Source organism: Acanthisitta chloris, unplaced genomic scaffold (assembly GCF_000695815.1).
Source record: "Acanthisitta chloris isolate BGI_N310 unplaced genomic scaffold, ASM69581v1 scaffold1797, whole genome shotgun sequence".
Lineage (NCBI taxonomy): Eukaryota > Metazoa > Chordata > Aves > Passeriformes > Acanthisittidae > Acanthisitta > Acanthisitta chloris.
In genome coordinates this window covers 82,848-97,210 of record NW_008680745.1, presented here as the reverse complement: position 1 = coordinate 97,210, position 14,363 = coordinate 82,848, and the positions used below count along the sequence as shown (strand labels likewise).

General features: G+C 40.4%; 1 protein-coding gene across 1 annotated transcript in view; it reads right to left on the bottom strand.

Moving 5' to 3' along the window:
* LOC103805168 (X-linked interleukin-1 receptor accessory protein-like 2) overlaps positions 1-14,363 on the bottom strand; it is a gene marked incomplete at its 5' end in the record, with an annotated part of 186,335 nt that overhangs the window by 100,600 nt on the left and 71,372 nt on the right. Inside the window, one exon of the mRNA XM_009077804.1 lies at positions 6,350-6,424. Within this exon, the coding sequence (XP_009076052.1) occupies positions 6,350-6,424 (75 nt within the window). The remainder of the gene's footprint in view (positions 1-6,349; positions 6,425-14,363) is intronic.

The window sequence follows — 14,363 nt, the reverse complement described above, 5'->3', positions numbered from 1 at the left end:
GTAGGGGTTATTCCACACAGACACAATAAGGCAGGAGGATATAATTTGGCCCAACAGTGTCACTCATCTCACACTCAGGCCTTGCACAAGGAAAGAGCAATGAGTCTCTATGGATAACTTTCAGTCTCCTCCTGGTAGGGCACTTAGTGCACCAGTTGGATGAGGCACCGTAAGCCACTACTCTACCACTGCTTTTAGTATTTACAGACTATGCTACAGGAGTAATATTTACAGACTATTCTGCTAGGAAAAGGAGATGTATCTTGAAAAGCTGGATTCAATAGGAGAAAAAAAGTATGCTGATTATTCTTGTATTTCCCAATGAGAATAAACCCCAGTGTACATATAGGCAATATCACCTCCTATCAAGGCTGTTCTTTATAAGGCTCTGGTTTCATATGCTTATGATTTTGTACTGATTGATCTGTTAGGTGAAATCAAAGCTGAGATATTAGTTAATTATCTTAATTAGAGCTTTTTAATTTTGGAAGACAGGAAAGGGGTAGAATCTACCTCGAAAACATCAGGCATTCTCACAGAATGGGTGAAGAGAATGGGGAAAAAAAGATATTTCTTCCTTCCATCCCCCTTCTTTTCACAGTAAGAGATGCCCAATTCCATAGCCAACAGTCTCACTACAAAACACTCACAGGAAAATCCTCCAAGTCTAGTCAGGCTATAAGCTTTCAGAAGAGCCAGTCTGAACATGGTGTGTGGTGACTTAAGCACAGACAGAAGCCCAGCACACTTCTGTGGCCACCTCTTGATCCTGCTGGGCTCTGAGAATTCCTTGCAAACACTTATTTAGGCTGTCACCACATTTCATACGGGGTGACAAGAGTTCTAATCTCATAAGAAAAGGTAGGGAGAATTAAAATACAAGTTTAAAAAAATCTTCAGTCCCATCTCCTCCTTGCCCTCTAAGCTTTAATTTTATCCTTCTCAGACATTCCTTCCTTGTCTAAGCTGCTTCTTTTGCCCAGTTCAGCCTCTTTGCTGACACAGGACCCATATGGGGTAGGTCACCTGTGATTCCTCAATGGTTGTCTCGCCTGTGCTGCTCCAGGTGAGCAGAGGGAGCAGGAGCAGCACAGGGAGGGAGGGCTATTGCCCTCAGAGAGGTGCAAACCTCTGGGTTTGCCCCCGGTCACAGAACCCCAAATCTCCACTTGAGAGCCCTTGCTAAGCCTTAGGCTGGAGAATGTCTGGGAGAAGCTGAGAGAAAGGCAGAAGGGGAGCATGGAGTAACCAAAATCCAAGATCCCTGTTTCTCATACATACCCACTGCATTCCTGAGCAGTTATCATACATGACCCTTTAATCAAAGAGCAAATCTAAGGCACATCCACAACACTCAGAGACCTGACCACGGACTAGTATTGGTGCTCTTTCCACACTGCAGACACACTAAATGAGAATTCCTTCCCAAATTCACTTTGATATCACTTGCTCTATTTGAATCACTTCACAAATCAAAATTTCTGTATTGCTTTCTGTTCTAGACCACCATCCTATTTAAAAAATACCTGCAACTTTAAATATGAAGAAAGTAAGATTTAATGAGCAAATCAGTAATGACAGTGCTAAATTGCCTTGAATAGACAGGCTTGGCATGAAATGGGTATCTCAGACATCCTGCAGGCTTTTTTAATTAAACAATTAATATTTACTTTTAAGTGGAGTATCAATGAAGGTTAAGACTATGCACAGTGAAGTAGTATATTTAAAATGTCATTAAATGCATGAATTTTCACTTCCCAAATAACTCCTTCCAGCCAGTGCTTCAAATAAAAAAGGGCTTTTTTCTTTTGTTTTAACCATTCTTATTCTATTCCCATACCTGTCAGCAGATGTAACTTTGTATATTCCCTTGCACTTGTTTTACAGTAGCTCTATTGATCTCTATTGATCTGCTTAATAATGAGTCCCAAGGAATCGCACTGTTAAATCTCCTAGAAACAAAATCTTTCTGAACAGGTCAGCTATTAGGAAAAATGACAATCCTCATAAACTATATGTTTTCTTTCCTCAGCATCTTTAGAAGCAGAGAAACTACCACGACAAAAGCGAGTTAAACCCCTTGACATTTTCCCTATTCAGTAAGTGAATTAACACAGATGTTTCTTGTTTTGTTTCGTAAGACTCCTGCTACGTTTCTTAAGTAAACTCCTGAAAACAAAGGCAGCACATAGCTGAACAGCAAATGATACATAAATTATGTATTCAATTAATATAGACACGAGCATGCAAACATTAATTCCAGTCTCAAGTAACTCATTCATAAGGAGAAGACAAACTTAACATTTCAGTCACTGTAGTACATGGTACAGAATTTACCAATTTAGCTTCTGTTTTGATATTGTATTTTTAGAGGTTTTTGATACTCTGTGGAACACATAAAATAGCAGCCATGGTGCAAGCTAGATGACTCTGGCAGCTGCTTATACATAGACTAGCTTGATATAGCTCCTACAAGATCCTTACAGATCCATGTCCAGCCAAGAATCAGCAGAGCACAGCTGTGCTTCCTTTTTCCCATGCTGTTTTTACACCAGCTGAGAGCTGACAGCACAACAGCTCACAGCTCTCAGGTATCAATCAGATTTCATCTTCTTGGTGCTACCAGAACTGTGCAAATAAGGCAATTCAGAGAAGAAACCTACTCTGTAATCATGTAATCAAAACACGAAAGACTGGTTATCTTTCCATGTTCTCAAAGCACTATGAGTGAACAAAGTTAGCTGGAAAAGAACTTAAAAATAAATTAAGAAATCAGCAGAGTGATGTACCAACATGTCATCTGACGACTTAGAGCACAGCATGCTCAACTTACTGTCAGACAGCTGTATGTGAAAATAGCTAATAGATCTTTCAAACTTACTGCTCACAGCCTCAAGACTTCTGACTGAGGTCTCGATCTTTACTTTTCTAAATCACATAAGGAATTCTGTAACCTTAGCAATTTGATATGAACAATCCATATACACACTTAGGTTTATATGGTCCCTCAGAGCAACAGCAAGTTCCTACTCTACAAAAGGGGCCTTTGAACAACCACTTTGAATCACAGTGGCATAAGCTTTAATAAATTCACATTCAGACCTTTACATGAGACAGTCTTAAAGGCCTTCTGCTAAAGCCACACCACCTCCTGAGCATGAGAGCTATGTGCATTTTGACTATTGAATTTGATTTTAATGTCATGAAGACAAGTCAGGAATATCTTTTATCAGGAAGAACATTATATTATCAGAGTAATGCAATGTATTTGCAAAACATATATTCTACAGTAAGAATAAACATTATTTGTTAAAGCCAAGACAGGTTAAGACTAAATGTGCTGCACACCATGCAATCAAGAACTATTTCTATACCAATCTTAGTGCAAAGGAGAAAAACACACATAAAAAGCTGAAGTTTTTTCTAGCTTTGTTTTATGAAAAGGGAGCAGTAAATGGACAATAAAATAAAAATTCAGTCACTATTTTCTAGGTCAGCCAAGAGATGAAATGATCATCTAACTTGGTAAAGCAAATAGACAGTGAAACAGTTTGGACTATTTCTCTAGTCCTCTGGGATGCTCTTTTGTCCTTCCAACAACATCCCCTCTCTGGCTCTCCAGCACAAGCAAATACAGAAAACAAGAAAGAAGCAGATTTCAGTTTCTGCTTCTCTCTAACCTTGACAGGGCTGGTTTTGATCTCTGCCACACTCCAAAGAAAAACAGAAAAAGCGAAAAGTACATTCATGCTCCTTAAGAAGAACAAGGCAGGGTGAAGGAGTTTTTCATCCACTGTCACTAAGAATTGTGCATACCTCTTTACACTGAATCTTCCAATAAAAGCTGGAAGCTAAAAGGTGAATATTGAAGTTTGCAATAAGGTCAAATAAGCTGCTAAACAGTTAGGCCACTGCCTAGAGTTCTAGGGAGATTTTGCATTGCATTGTGCTAATCATTAAGGATAAAGACAGTAAATAATTATTAATCTCCTCTACTCACCAAGCAAAGACAGCTATTTCTTTAAAGATTAGTTTTCCAATAGAAAACTAAAATAATCTCTGCAGAACAAGTAGCTGGATTAAGCTCCATTTCTTTTGTAGTTTAGTGGCAATTGATACTTGCAGAACCACTAAAAAAAATAATCAGGGATATTGGGTGATTTGACTCCATGGGCTAAAAAGCCTGTAAAACACAGCAACTTTGCTTTGATATCTAATAAAATACTGGAAAATGCAAATTGTTCAAACCTCCTAGGAGCTTAACAAGATTTCAAAGATGTATTCCAGTAGACCACCTTACATCCAGCTTTCTCCTCCATTACTTTGCTGCAATCAAATGATTCTCTTTCCTGCAACTCTGGTACATCGTGAGGTTCCCCAGCCCATCACAGAGGCCAGCACAGCCTCCCAGCCCCAAGCTGCAGGTGGCCAGCACAAAATGAAGGTGCTTTATCTATTTGCCAAGTAAACTCAAGAGGGAAATCAATGAACTTCAGTGTAAAAGAAGTAAGTTCAGGTTCTTTCATAAGCATTAATCTTTTTACACATAATATGAATGTGGTTTAGTGGCAATAACCAAACCATTAACATATCAGTAAAAAACCCCACCATATGTAAATTCCCTGATCTCAAGGGACAACTAATGGATTACATTCCAGTATATAAAGATGCAAGATTTATATGTCCCTCTAGAGATATTCCAAAATCTTATTACTGAGCCACATCTCTGAGGAGAGAAGGGTGTTTGTTTGTTTTAATTTTTTTTTAATCAAACTTCCTTTTAATCAGCCAGAACAAGATGTTTCCATGCAGGAAAAAAAAATAATTCAGTGCAAAAAACAAGAGTCCTGATGGAACAGGGGAACTTGGAAGAGAAATGAAGATAAAATGAAAATGCAGGCAACAAAGATGTGTACCCCTGGAGTGCCTTTATTACACCGATGTATGCAGGGAAGTGTGCTCCCAAAGGAAATCATTAGAGTTGACTTTTAAGAAGCTGGACTGAATTCAGCCTTTTTGGCTTATCCAATTTTGATGACTGTGTTTTGCTGTTAGTTCAGGTAGGATTTGACTATGGCTTCAGAACCATTTTGTATCCTCTTTTAGGGACAATTTCTGCACAACTACAGACATTTGAGCCCTGTGGAGGGGAACCTAAATATGCACATATGCACCTGTCTGCAGAATTCATCTGGCACTGGCTGCTTCCCAGATTCACTGCTGTGTCCCCCATGCAAACCCTTACAGACTACTGAGTCAGTTCAGGTATAGGAGAGAAGGCTAACTTTAAGATTAACTATGGTCACAAGTGATTCATATTCTCACATTCTATACTCAAGCCCAATTTTTAAATACTTCATAGCATCCACAGTACTTCACTGACATTGCTAGGCAGCTGGTTTAAGAACAAGGATGTGCCTTTGTACTCAGCTCAAGTAGAACCCTGTAGGGTTTCACAATACAAACAGCTTTACCACAATGTCACCAGTCCTCTTAAAATGTTTTGTGCTGACCCTGTCTGCCTCTAAACAGTATTCTGCCTCTGAATCCTAGTCAGCTTCAGTATAAAAGGAGGAAGAGAGTCAAGCTCAAGAATGAAAATGCCACAGCTTCAGCACTGAGTGAATAATCCCCATCTGCAATATATCTCTTGTAATTTAAGCTCATGGCACCACAGTCCTCAACAGCAACTCCAATTCTGCCTCTCAAAATTAGAAATCTATTTTCAAGTCACTGAAAAAAACCTCTCGAAGTTCAAAGCTGAGCAGTTTTTTTTCAGCATCAAGATGACCCACAGTTACCCAAAGTTAGCAGAACTCTCTAAGATTAGTTTAAAACATGAGAGAAAATACAGGCTGCTAGCTGAGATTTGGAGATGTGCATTCACAGAAGAATATATAACAGGAATGAGAAAAGCATACAAGCATTTTAGTCAAAAGCCCTTTCTGGTAAACATTCAGAACAACCTGAAAATGCACTGCTTTACATTAACTTTTAAAGGAATCAGCACTTCTTTTATGAGAATATTTGTCTTAAATAGGGTGAACATCAACTGATCAATACAGCACCAGTGTAGACATATATTACTCTATCAATCATATATGAAAAAGAGTATCAGTGCTTTATATTTAATACCCATTTTAACCAATTAGTACTGCCATCCCCTGATGTTACACAAGTTCATTCCCTTAAATTGCTGTGGCAGTAAATTCTATGGTTATAAATGAGAAGCTGTAAATTGATTTGCATGTAATAACGGTACTGCTAAACCTTTCTTACCGCTTTAAATTTATCCCATCTGCTACCAGAGTGGAAGTTTAGGATCTATTATTCCCAGAAGGGGACTTACCCAGCTGGACATCTATAACAGTTGGCTGGTTCTCCATGGGGAACAATGGCTTTGGAGGTTTGTCTGTGAGCAAAGCTAGAAAAGAAAATGAGAAAATGTAATGGAAAAATTGAGACCAATGACTGCAAATTAAAAAAAAAAAGGCTCTGTCATGTAAGCAATCAAATGTTTGCACACTTGATGGCATGTAAACATTTATTACATACTATGGCTCTTACACTGCCACTGTGTTACTGCTTCCCTTGTGGCCGTGGTGACCCCCTGGTTCAATAGAAATGAGCTGTTTCAAGAACTACATTTCTAACAGAAAGCATCAAACTCACTCACATTCTCACTTTTAACCTACACATAATAACTAGAGCAAGTAGTTTAGACCCTCACCTGGCAGAGGTAACACAATTAATTTGAAGTGCCAGACAAATTTGTTTCAGTGTGATCAGTCCCAGCATGTCTTTATGCAAGCCCAAACCAGCACATAGAAAACTTGCACATAATTGTTCCTGATGGACCCCAACAGTTCCACACCTAGCCTGGAATCCCACCCCAGCAGGTGTGGCACCTGGACCCTCTTCTCAAAGCCTGAGTGGGGACTCTGCCTCCTGCTACACAGAATTATCTCCATCTGAGAGCAGGAATCAATACTCCAGCCTGGTCCTACCAGGGGACTGCTCCAGCCACTAGATAATAAGACTATTAAAAAGCATAGCTACAGGCACAAGCTTCATGACCCTGTTTGAGAGCTTAGGGCCACACAGTGCAAATAGGTTTTGTAAATTTGGGTTAGCTTGAAATAAATGATTGAGCATTCCCAGAAATGGAGGGAACTGTTTTTAATCAAATACAGCATCTTGCATCACATGAAATTAAACATTTCAAAATTACTTCCAAACTTTTCCTGTTAAAATTCATCACCTGAAATTATTTGATCTGAGTTTGTAAAATGAATTTGCATTTTTTCAATAAAAGACTATGGCAAAATTGCCCTGATCTACTCAGAAGCCTCAGCACTTACTGATTTGAGGGGAAACAAGCCTACCCAGAGCTGAAAGTTACCCATAGCTGGAGGTGGCTTGAGCTGAACCAAGTGGAGGGGGCTTGAGCTCTCAAAGCTCCAAGCCTATGCTTCCAACATAGCCTGGGCCATTAGCATGCTGGGAGGACATCTCTCCCCCAGTTTGCTTCAGCATGAGTCAATGGTTCCACAGATTCCTCTAGGGCTTTGGAACAAGCCACCTGAGTGGTTAAAGCAGAGGTGCAGCCGTCACACCCTTCAATAATGTGGCTCTGGTAACCAGTTATCAAATGATAACTGCACAAAATTGGAGGTAGCTGAAAAATTCTGCTATCAAAAAAACCCAACAACCATTGTCAACCTACAAAACAATTTTACGTCCACATCTTCAGAAAATGACAACTGTATTAAAGAAATACCTGTGTGATTTTGCTTCACAGTTGACACTATTTTAAAAATTCTCTAAGTGACTGTCAGCACCATCCACTTCACCAGTACCATTTAAAAGAAAATGGGGTTCCTTCCACTGATGTTACAGCTGTGCTCAGCTTATCACAAAATAGGCATTTCAGTAACAAGTCAGCAGCCAACATTTCAAATCAAAACCATGTGTGCCTGTTAGAACTCCTTGTACAGTGTACCCACAAGGACAACACAGGGATCTCCAAAGTGATCAGAATAGCATGTTATTAAGAATAAAACCAGAAGCAGCATTCAGAATTAAAGATAAATGGGAAATTCTGTTAATGAGAATTCAGCAGTTCAAAAATGCTCATCCAACACAGAGTCACAAGATTGACCCAAAGGCAACATCAAGGCTACCTGTACTAACACATTTGGAGATTAGCCTGTGAGTAGAGAATTTCTGGCAGAAACAAATAATTAATTTGCTGTGCTAAAGCATCTAAGTCATCTGAACATCATTAGGGAATAAGACAAAAGTACTGCCAAACCTGTAAGCATGGTCCAACTACTTGCTTTTAAGGGAATTTAAATTCTAGCCAAAGCTGAAAACTTCCAAGGAGTTTTGGGCATCAGACCTAAGGCACTTTTGAACACATTCCACTGATGATTTTTTAAACAATGGATGCTTTTCAATTGCCCGACGTTTTTTGAGACACTTTTCTACATAAAATCTCATTGCATCAAAGGGGAGATGCGTAATTGTTCCTCACTTGAAGGTCAGACCTACTTCAAGCAAAGCTCATTCCACGCTCCAGAGAAAAAGTACATTTTCCAGGAAGTTCCAATACACTGATAGCCTTTGGTAAAAGGGAACATGGGAGCACATTTTCAGTACTGACATTTGTCTGCTCCACATGTCTAAGAGCCTGCTTTTCTTAGACTCAAACTGCCAATAAATAACAAGTCAGCAAGAAGCAAGAGTCACTAGGCCAGAATTACATCAGCCGAACTGTAACCTGCTGCCAGCTACAAGAACCTCTTCATAGGCATTGCTTGCCAGTTTCTCTCAAGTCATCACAGCAAATTAGAGGTAGTGGTGTTGTCTGGTCCTGGCATCTGCTGAGGGGAACTTCATCACTAGAGTCACAACCTGACAACATGGCTTTTCTGCAGCTTTGGTTTTGGTTCCTTTATTGGTTTTTGCATTGTCTGTGCAGACTTCCTCAGAATGCTGCTGAAAGGAGAGAGGAGAAGGAAGTACTACAAAGGTATTAAAGATTAACAATGCTCTTAACTACCTCTGTGCAACTGAGGTCAGTAACTTCTTAAAAGAATAAGTCAAAAAATCTCTAGAAAACGCATTTTGGCCTAGGAAAGGCACATCCGAGACTTAGGAAGGCAACACACTGGCCTATGTCTGAGTGCAGGAGTACCCCAGATAGACAGCACAGGGAGAAGAGAATGGCTTCTGCCAGAGACATGCAGCTACTTCCTGCAGCTTCCACATGGGCCTGCTGGAAAACAAGCAGGAAGGAGTGGAAAGATCACAGTGGCTGTAAAGGAGGTTTTGGGAATTAATCCCAGAATCAAGCCCTTTGTCCAGACTAGTTCAGAACAAGCAACCCTTTACAGGACTCCTTCAGAAGACATGATGACGTGTTTGAAGCTCAGCACACACACAAGACCTCATGAACAGAAAGAGATCAGCTCGGGAATGAGGTACTAAACAACGTGACATACCATGTAAATGTTGGTTTGGGTAGAAATTCATTTAGGGGGGAGGAAAGTGCAACCCCCCCAGAACCTTGCATCCCAGTTGAGTGTGTGCCTTTTACTTTGTGAAGGGCCTCAACAGAGTTTAATTTTCTGGTCTATTACCAACAATTTTTTTTTCTCCTTAGCTTTTTTTTCCCTCAGTTGTCCAGGCTTTCATTTCTACCTTTAAGCTTTCTTATATTATTTTTCATTTCTGGTACTAAATTCTACTGGGTGCATTGTATGAAGAAAACTTGCTGATGTAACTGCATCCATGCTGTGCCAATGCACTCTGGATTTCCCTTGCTAAATATTCTATTCATATCTCATTCCCACCTGTATCCTTTGCAATCCAGTCTGACTAAGGCTTCCCCTGTTTCCCTTAGCTTTACTTGCAGCTTTTGGATGTTTCCTAAATACGCTCCTGCATGTCACATTTTAAAAGGTTATATTTTGCCATATTGTTTTCAGAGAGTAATCACCATAATGAACAAGAAGCCCATCAGAACTCTTTATGTAGGAACTGAAATGGCCCAAAGGGATTTTGAGATTAGAAGGCAACGAACTGCTGGGTCTTCAATGTCAGATGTGCTTACAGAAAACAAAAGCCATTCTTCTCTCAGAGGTCAGGCATTGGATCACTTCTTCAACTTATGAAATTCCCTTTTGGTCATTCTTAAGCAGGAAGGCTATACAAGATGTTCTCAGCTCTGAGGGATTCTGCTGTAACAGGATCTCTGTATCTGACAGAAGTCCATAAGCAACCTTTACTCAAATACCCATTCCTTTACGAGAAGCTTCTTTAACCCTTGTAACACTTTTATAGATGTGTGGCACTGATTTCCAGCCTTGCTCAAGGGGAAGCAGAACAAGAAGTTAATGCTGTTACTGTATCAACATGTATTTAGCAAAGCTAACAGTATAACTCTTACTTAACCTCCCACAAAGCCACTTGAAATTAAAACGATTAAATGCACTTCAAACACTCCCTATTATTAAAGGGACAGCAGTACTTCTGCAGTGATACTGAATCTACCTCATGAACTGTCATGGAAAGAGCTGGGATAGAGCTGTCTACATTTTTGTTCCTTCCAAATGCCTTGGAATGTACCATGTCCCTGGGCTGCTCTGAGCAACAACACCTACATGGTGAAGCCACTTGAACAAGGATGACATTAGTTTCCCAAGGCAACAATTCCTGCAGCCACACAGACAGACCTTTCCTTGCAAGGTACGAGGTCTGACAATGCAGCACACTAACAGGTTGCTTTGCCTTTACTTGCATTTCTAGGATTTCATCCTGTGAATAGGCTGGGATAGCTTTGGCCGGGTTTGTTAATGCAGCTGTTAGCAGATAGAGGACAGTACTGAACTGAGACTGAGAGGAGGGCTCACACCAGGTTTCTGTGTCTTGCCCCAGAGTAACACCAGGGACACTACCTGGGGCATCGCTGGAAGTCACAGGTGCTGGATGACAAGCTGGAAAGACATTTCTTTACCCAGAGGCACCTGGCAAAGCATTGCCTCCCATAAGAGCCCTGTGAACATGGCCAGAGGCTGTTTAGCAGCCAGACTGCTCAGAGACTGCCTAAAGTGCTGTTTCCTCCAATGCTTATATTCTCCACATTCAAAAGTAATACACAAACTTTAAAACAATAATCAAGCTGCTGTGATTTCAACACCACTTGTCATGTGGTTTGTCCATCAGAGTTTTAAAGTCACAGTGTTGTACAAATCAATACACTGCAACTGTTCAAACAGGTGCATTTCCTTTCCCAGCATGCACAATATTTTTATTCTCTCTCTGTCAGAGGCACAAAGAGCGTGCTGTCCCACCAGATGTCCAGGAAAGAGACTTGTAAAAGACTGTCTCTTCAATTAGTTACACAGTGATCTTTAGCAGATATGGGAGAGCACGTGCTGCACAGGTCAATGTTTAGCTACTCACAGGACCAAGCGAAGAAGAAAACTGCCTTGAAGGATTAGCTCCTGCTTCTAAGTGCCAATGCAGACTAAGAGCCTAGAGATTCATTTTTTCCCCCATCTTACTGTTTCAAAAAGTTCTTGTTCTGTATTCAGACATTTATATGACATACTAATGAGTTCTCTTGAAAAAGCACAAAGTTGAAAACAGTTGAAAACAAACAGCCTTAGGATATCACTACTTAGGGATAAGCAATGATAACCAGCTAGAAAAATTATCAGGCTCCTCAATAAACACCAGTTCCTTCACAGTTTACTGTTTGACACAGCTCTATTTCCCTGCACTATTTCCTACCTTCCCTCTGCAGTAGCCTTACAGTACTCACCCCACTCCAGTCAGACTTTTACAGCAACCACAGTGACAGACAGACAGCCCAAGCTGTTGCTACAATCAACACAAGCCTCTTGTTGCAGATTTTAAGTGGCTCAGCTAAACACAACTTCATTGAGCGCAGATCACCTTCCCCTGTGCCATGCAAAGGGCATGCTCCAAGCCAACAGGTATCACTGGAATTTCTGCTGGTATGAAGCCAGTCAGCACCAGCACTGAAATCCAGCTGCTTATGATTTGAAGGGCCTCTTTCTTGTGACTCAGCACAGCTGGAGTGTTTTCCAGACCAGATAACTCTATAAAGCGAACTAAAATGTTAACTCCCGTGTGGCTAAGAACTGGTCAAATGCTGAAGAACAGTTTTCTTCTTCCTCAGGATGGATAAAGACTTTCCTTCTTCTTGTTATAAGCACTCAAAGTACATTTGCCGTTCTACAATTTTGCTATTGATTTACCTCCTGGACATTTGTTCATGTAATTTGCAATGATGAAAGAAAAAAATTATCCAAATATGAAGTAGAATGCAGGGAATCTAACAAAATAGTTTCAAATCTTCTATGAGACAATTACATGCCAACCTACTTCCTTCAATCAAAGGATCTGGCACTTCCCCACCATTAATTAACACAGAGCCTCTAGTATCATTCAATCAAGAATCTGGCTAACCTTTTGACAGCAGAACAGATCTGTTTGAATAGCATCTCTGGGGCAAATAACTGCATGCCAAATCCTTAATCTGAAACAAGTTCATACCCAAAGTTAAGCTTTTGTTCACTCCTAGTTCAAATACACATGCTTCCAGGCATGGCTAAGATCTACTTTGGTGTCTAAAAATCTTGGCAGTGACATTGCAACTTTCACACCATAGATGACAATGGAACTAACCGTGTGCAAAACTCTAAATCAATAAGTTAACCAGAGGGCACATGTTGCTCAGCATTATGCCTTTCAAAATGTTATGTACCTAACTCCCTTTGTCTCTTCTGAAATCCCAGCTTGTGCCAAGAGATTTCTCAATGGCTGACAGTAAAAGCTTCAGGCCTGACCTGCTACTGCTTTATCTTTCATGTTGCTGCTTACACCTAAGCAAATGTGTGAGCCAACTGTGCAGATGTAAATGTAAATATGACAGCTATAGTTTGCCTGCCAGGGAGTGAACTGTGCACTTGCAGAGTTAAAAGCTTGTTTAAACAGCCAAGGGTTCCCACCTGGACTTTGTGGACTGAGTCTCTGATCACCAGCAAGTCCTGCTACCAGATCAGAATGATTGCTTTTCATTATTTTGGCACAGCAGTAAATTACCACACAAGGTGAAAAGCAGTAGAAAACCACATAAAGGAGCTCATTCATAAAGATGCCATTTTGTGAGGCTGTATTTATACAGGGACCCTGTTTCCTGATTAGCTGTATTGTAGTGTGTTCCACCAGTCAGTCAAAACACACTTCTCCATAAGTTGGCTATTGTGCTATTTCCTTCCCTGCAGTACCAAGCTGACAAAATGATTGCACCTCCGTCTGTCATTTGCTCTAACAGAAATAAAGCCATTGCAACAAAATGTTGTCAAAGGATAAATGTCTCCATCTTTGAAAACAAACACTGAACACTGATTCTCAAGAAACTCCAACTCAATAAACTCAGAACTTGTGTGGAAGCCAGGAGTCATTAACCAGTGACGAAGAGTTTTTCTCTATTACTAGTCAAGCAGGAAATGCTTCTTTTGGGACAATGAGGTGAAATGATATAGCAATTGGATATCTCCCCCTCCGCCACCACCACCATGAATATCACTTTTTGAAAACTCTACCTAGGACCAAGAGTGCCTTAATGCACTGTTTGGACTGCCTCTGTGGGGCAATTTTCTGCAAGAAGGAGTTTAGCATTTTTACATTAGCAGTAAATAATTGGAATTCATCACATGGATTCTTTTTATGACATAGAAAGAAGGACAACACAATCACAGTTTTAAGGAAGATGCTGTGTCCATGCTGAAATGCAGCTCACAAGGAAAATGACTTTTGAGGCACTCAAATGCTCTTGGATCGTTACTGGTGGTTTTGATTCTAACCCATTAACTCCTCAATGACTCAGAACAGACTCATGTTTGACAGGTCACGCTACTGACACCAAGAAGAAGCTGTCCATGACTGTAGTCCCCTTGACTTTGAGAGCAGTCAAAATCCTAAACAACTGGCTGTGTCTGTCCTGTTCTTGCCAGCTGCTCCAACAGCTTCTGCAGCAGGCATGACCTTGCAGCCCACGGTAACTGTTTAGAACCAGAGCAGCTGGTAATTGCATGTGTAAAATCATCTCAGAATAAAGTCTTGCTTCCAGTCTTCTCACCTACGATGTCTTCAGCCACTGCACACAGGAAGCTATCGGAGTGCACAGAGATAGCCAAATGGATTTGGAGAGAAGAGCAGGAGCATCGGGTAGTAGATGAACTCTGTAGAACTCATGGAAATGTTAAGAGAAATAGAGATAAACTAGATTTTGGGTTTGGGATCTCCTAGTTTTCAGATTTGTACTG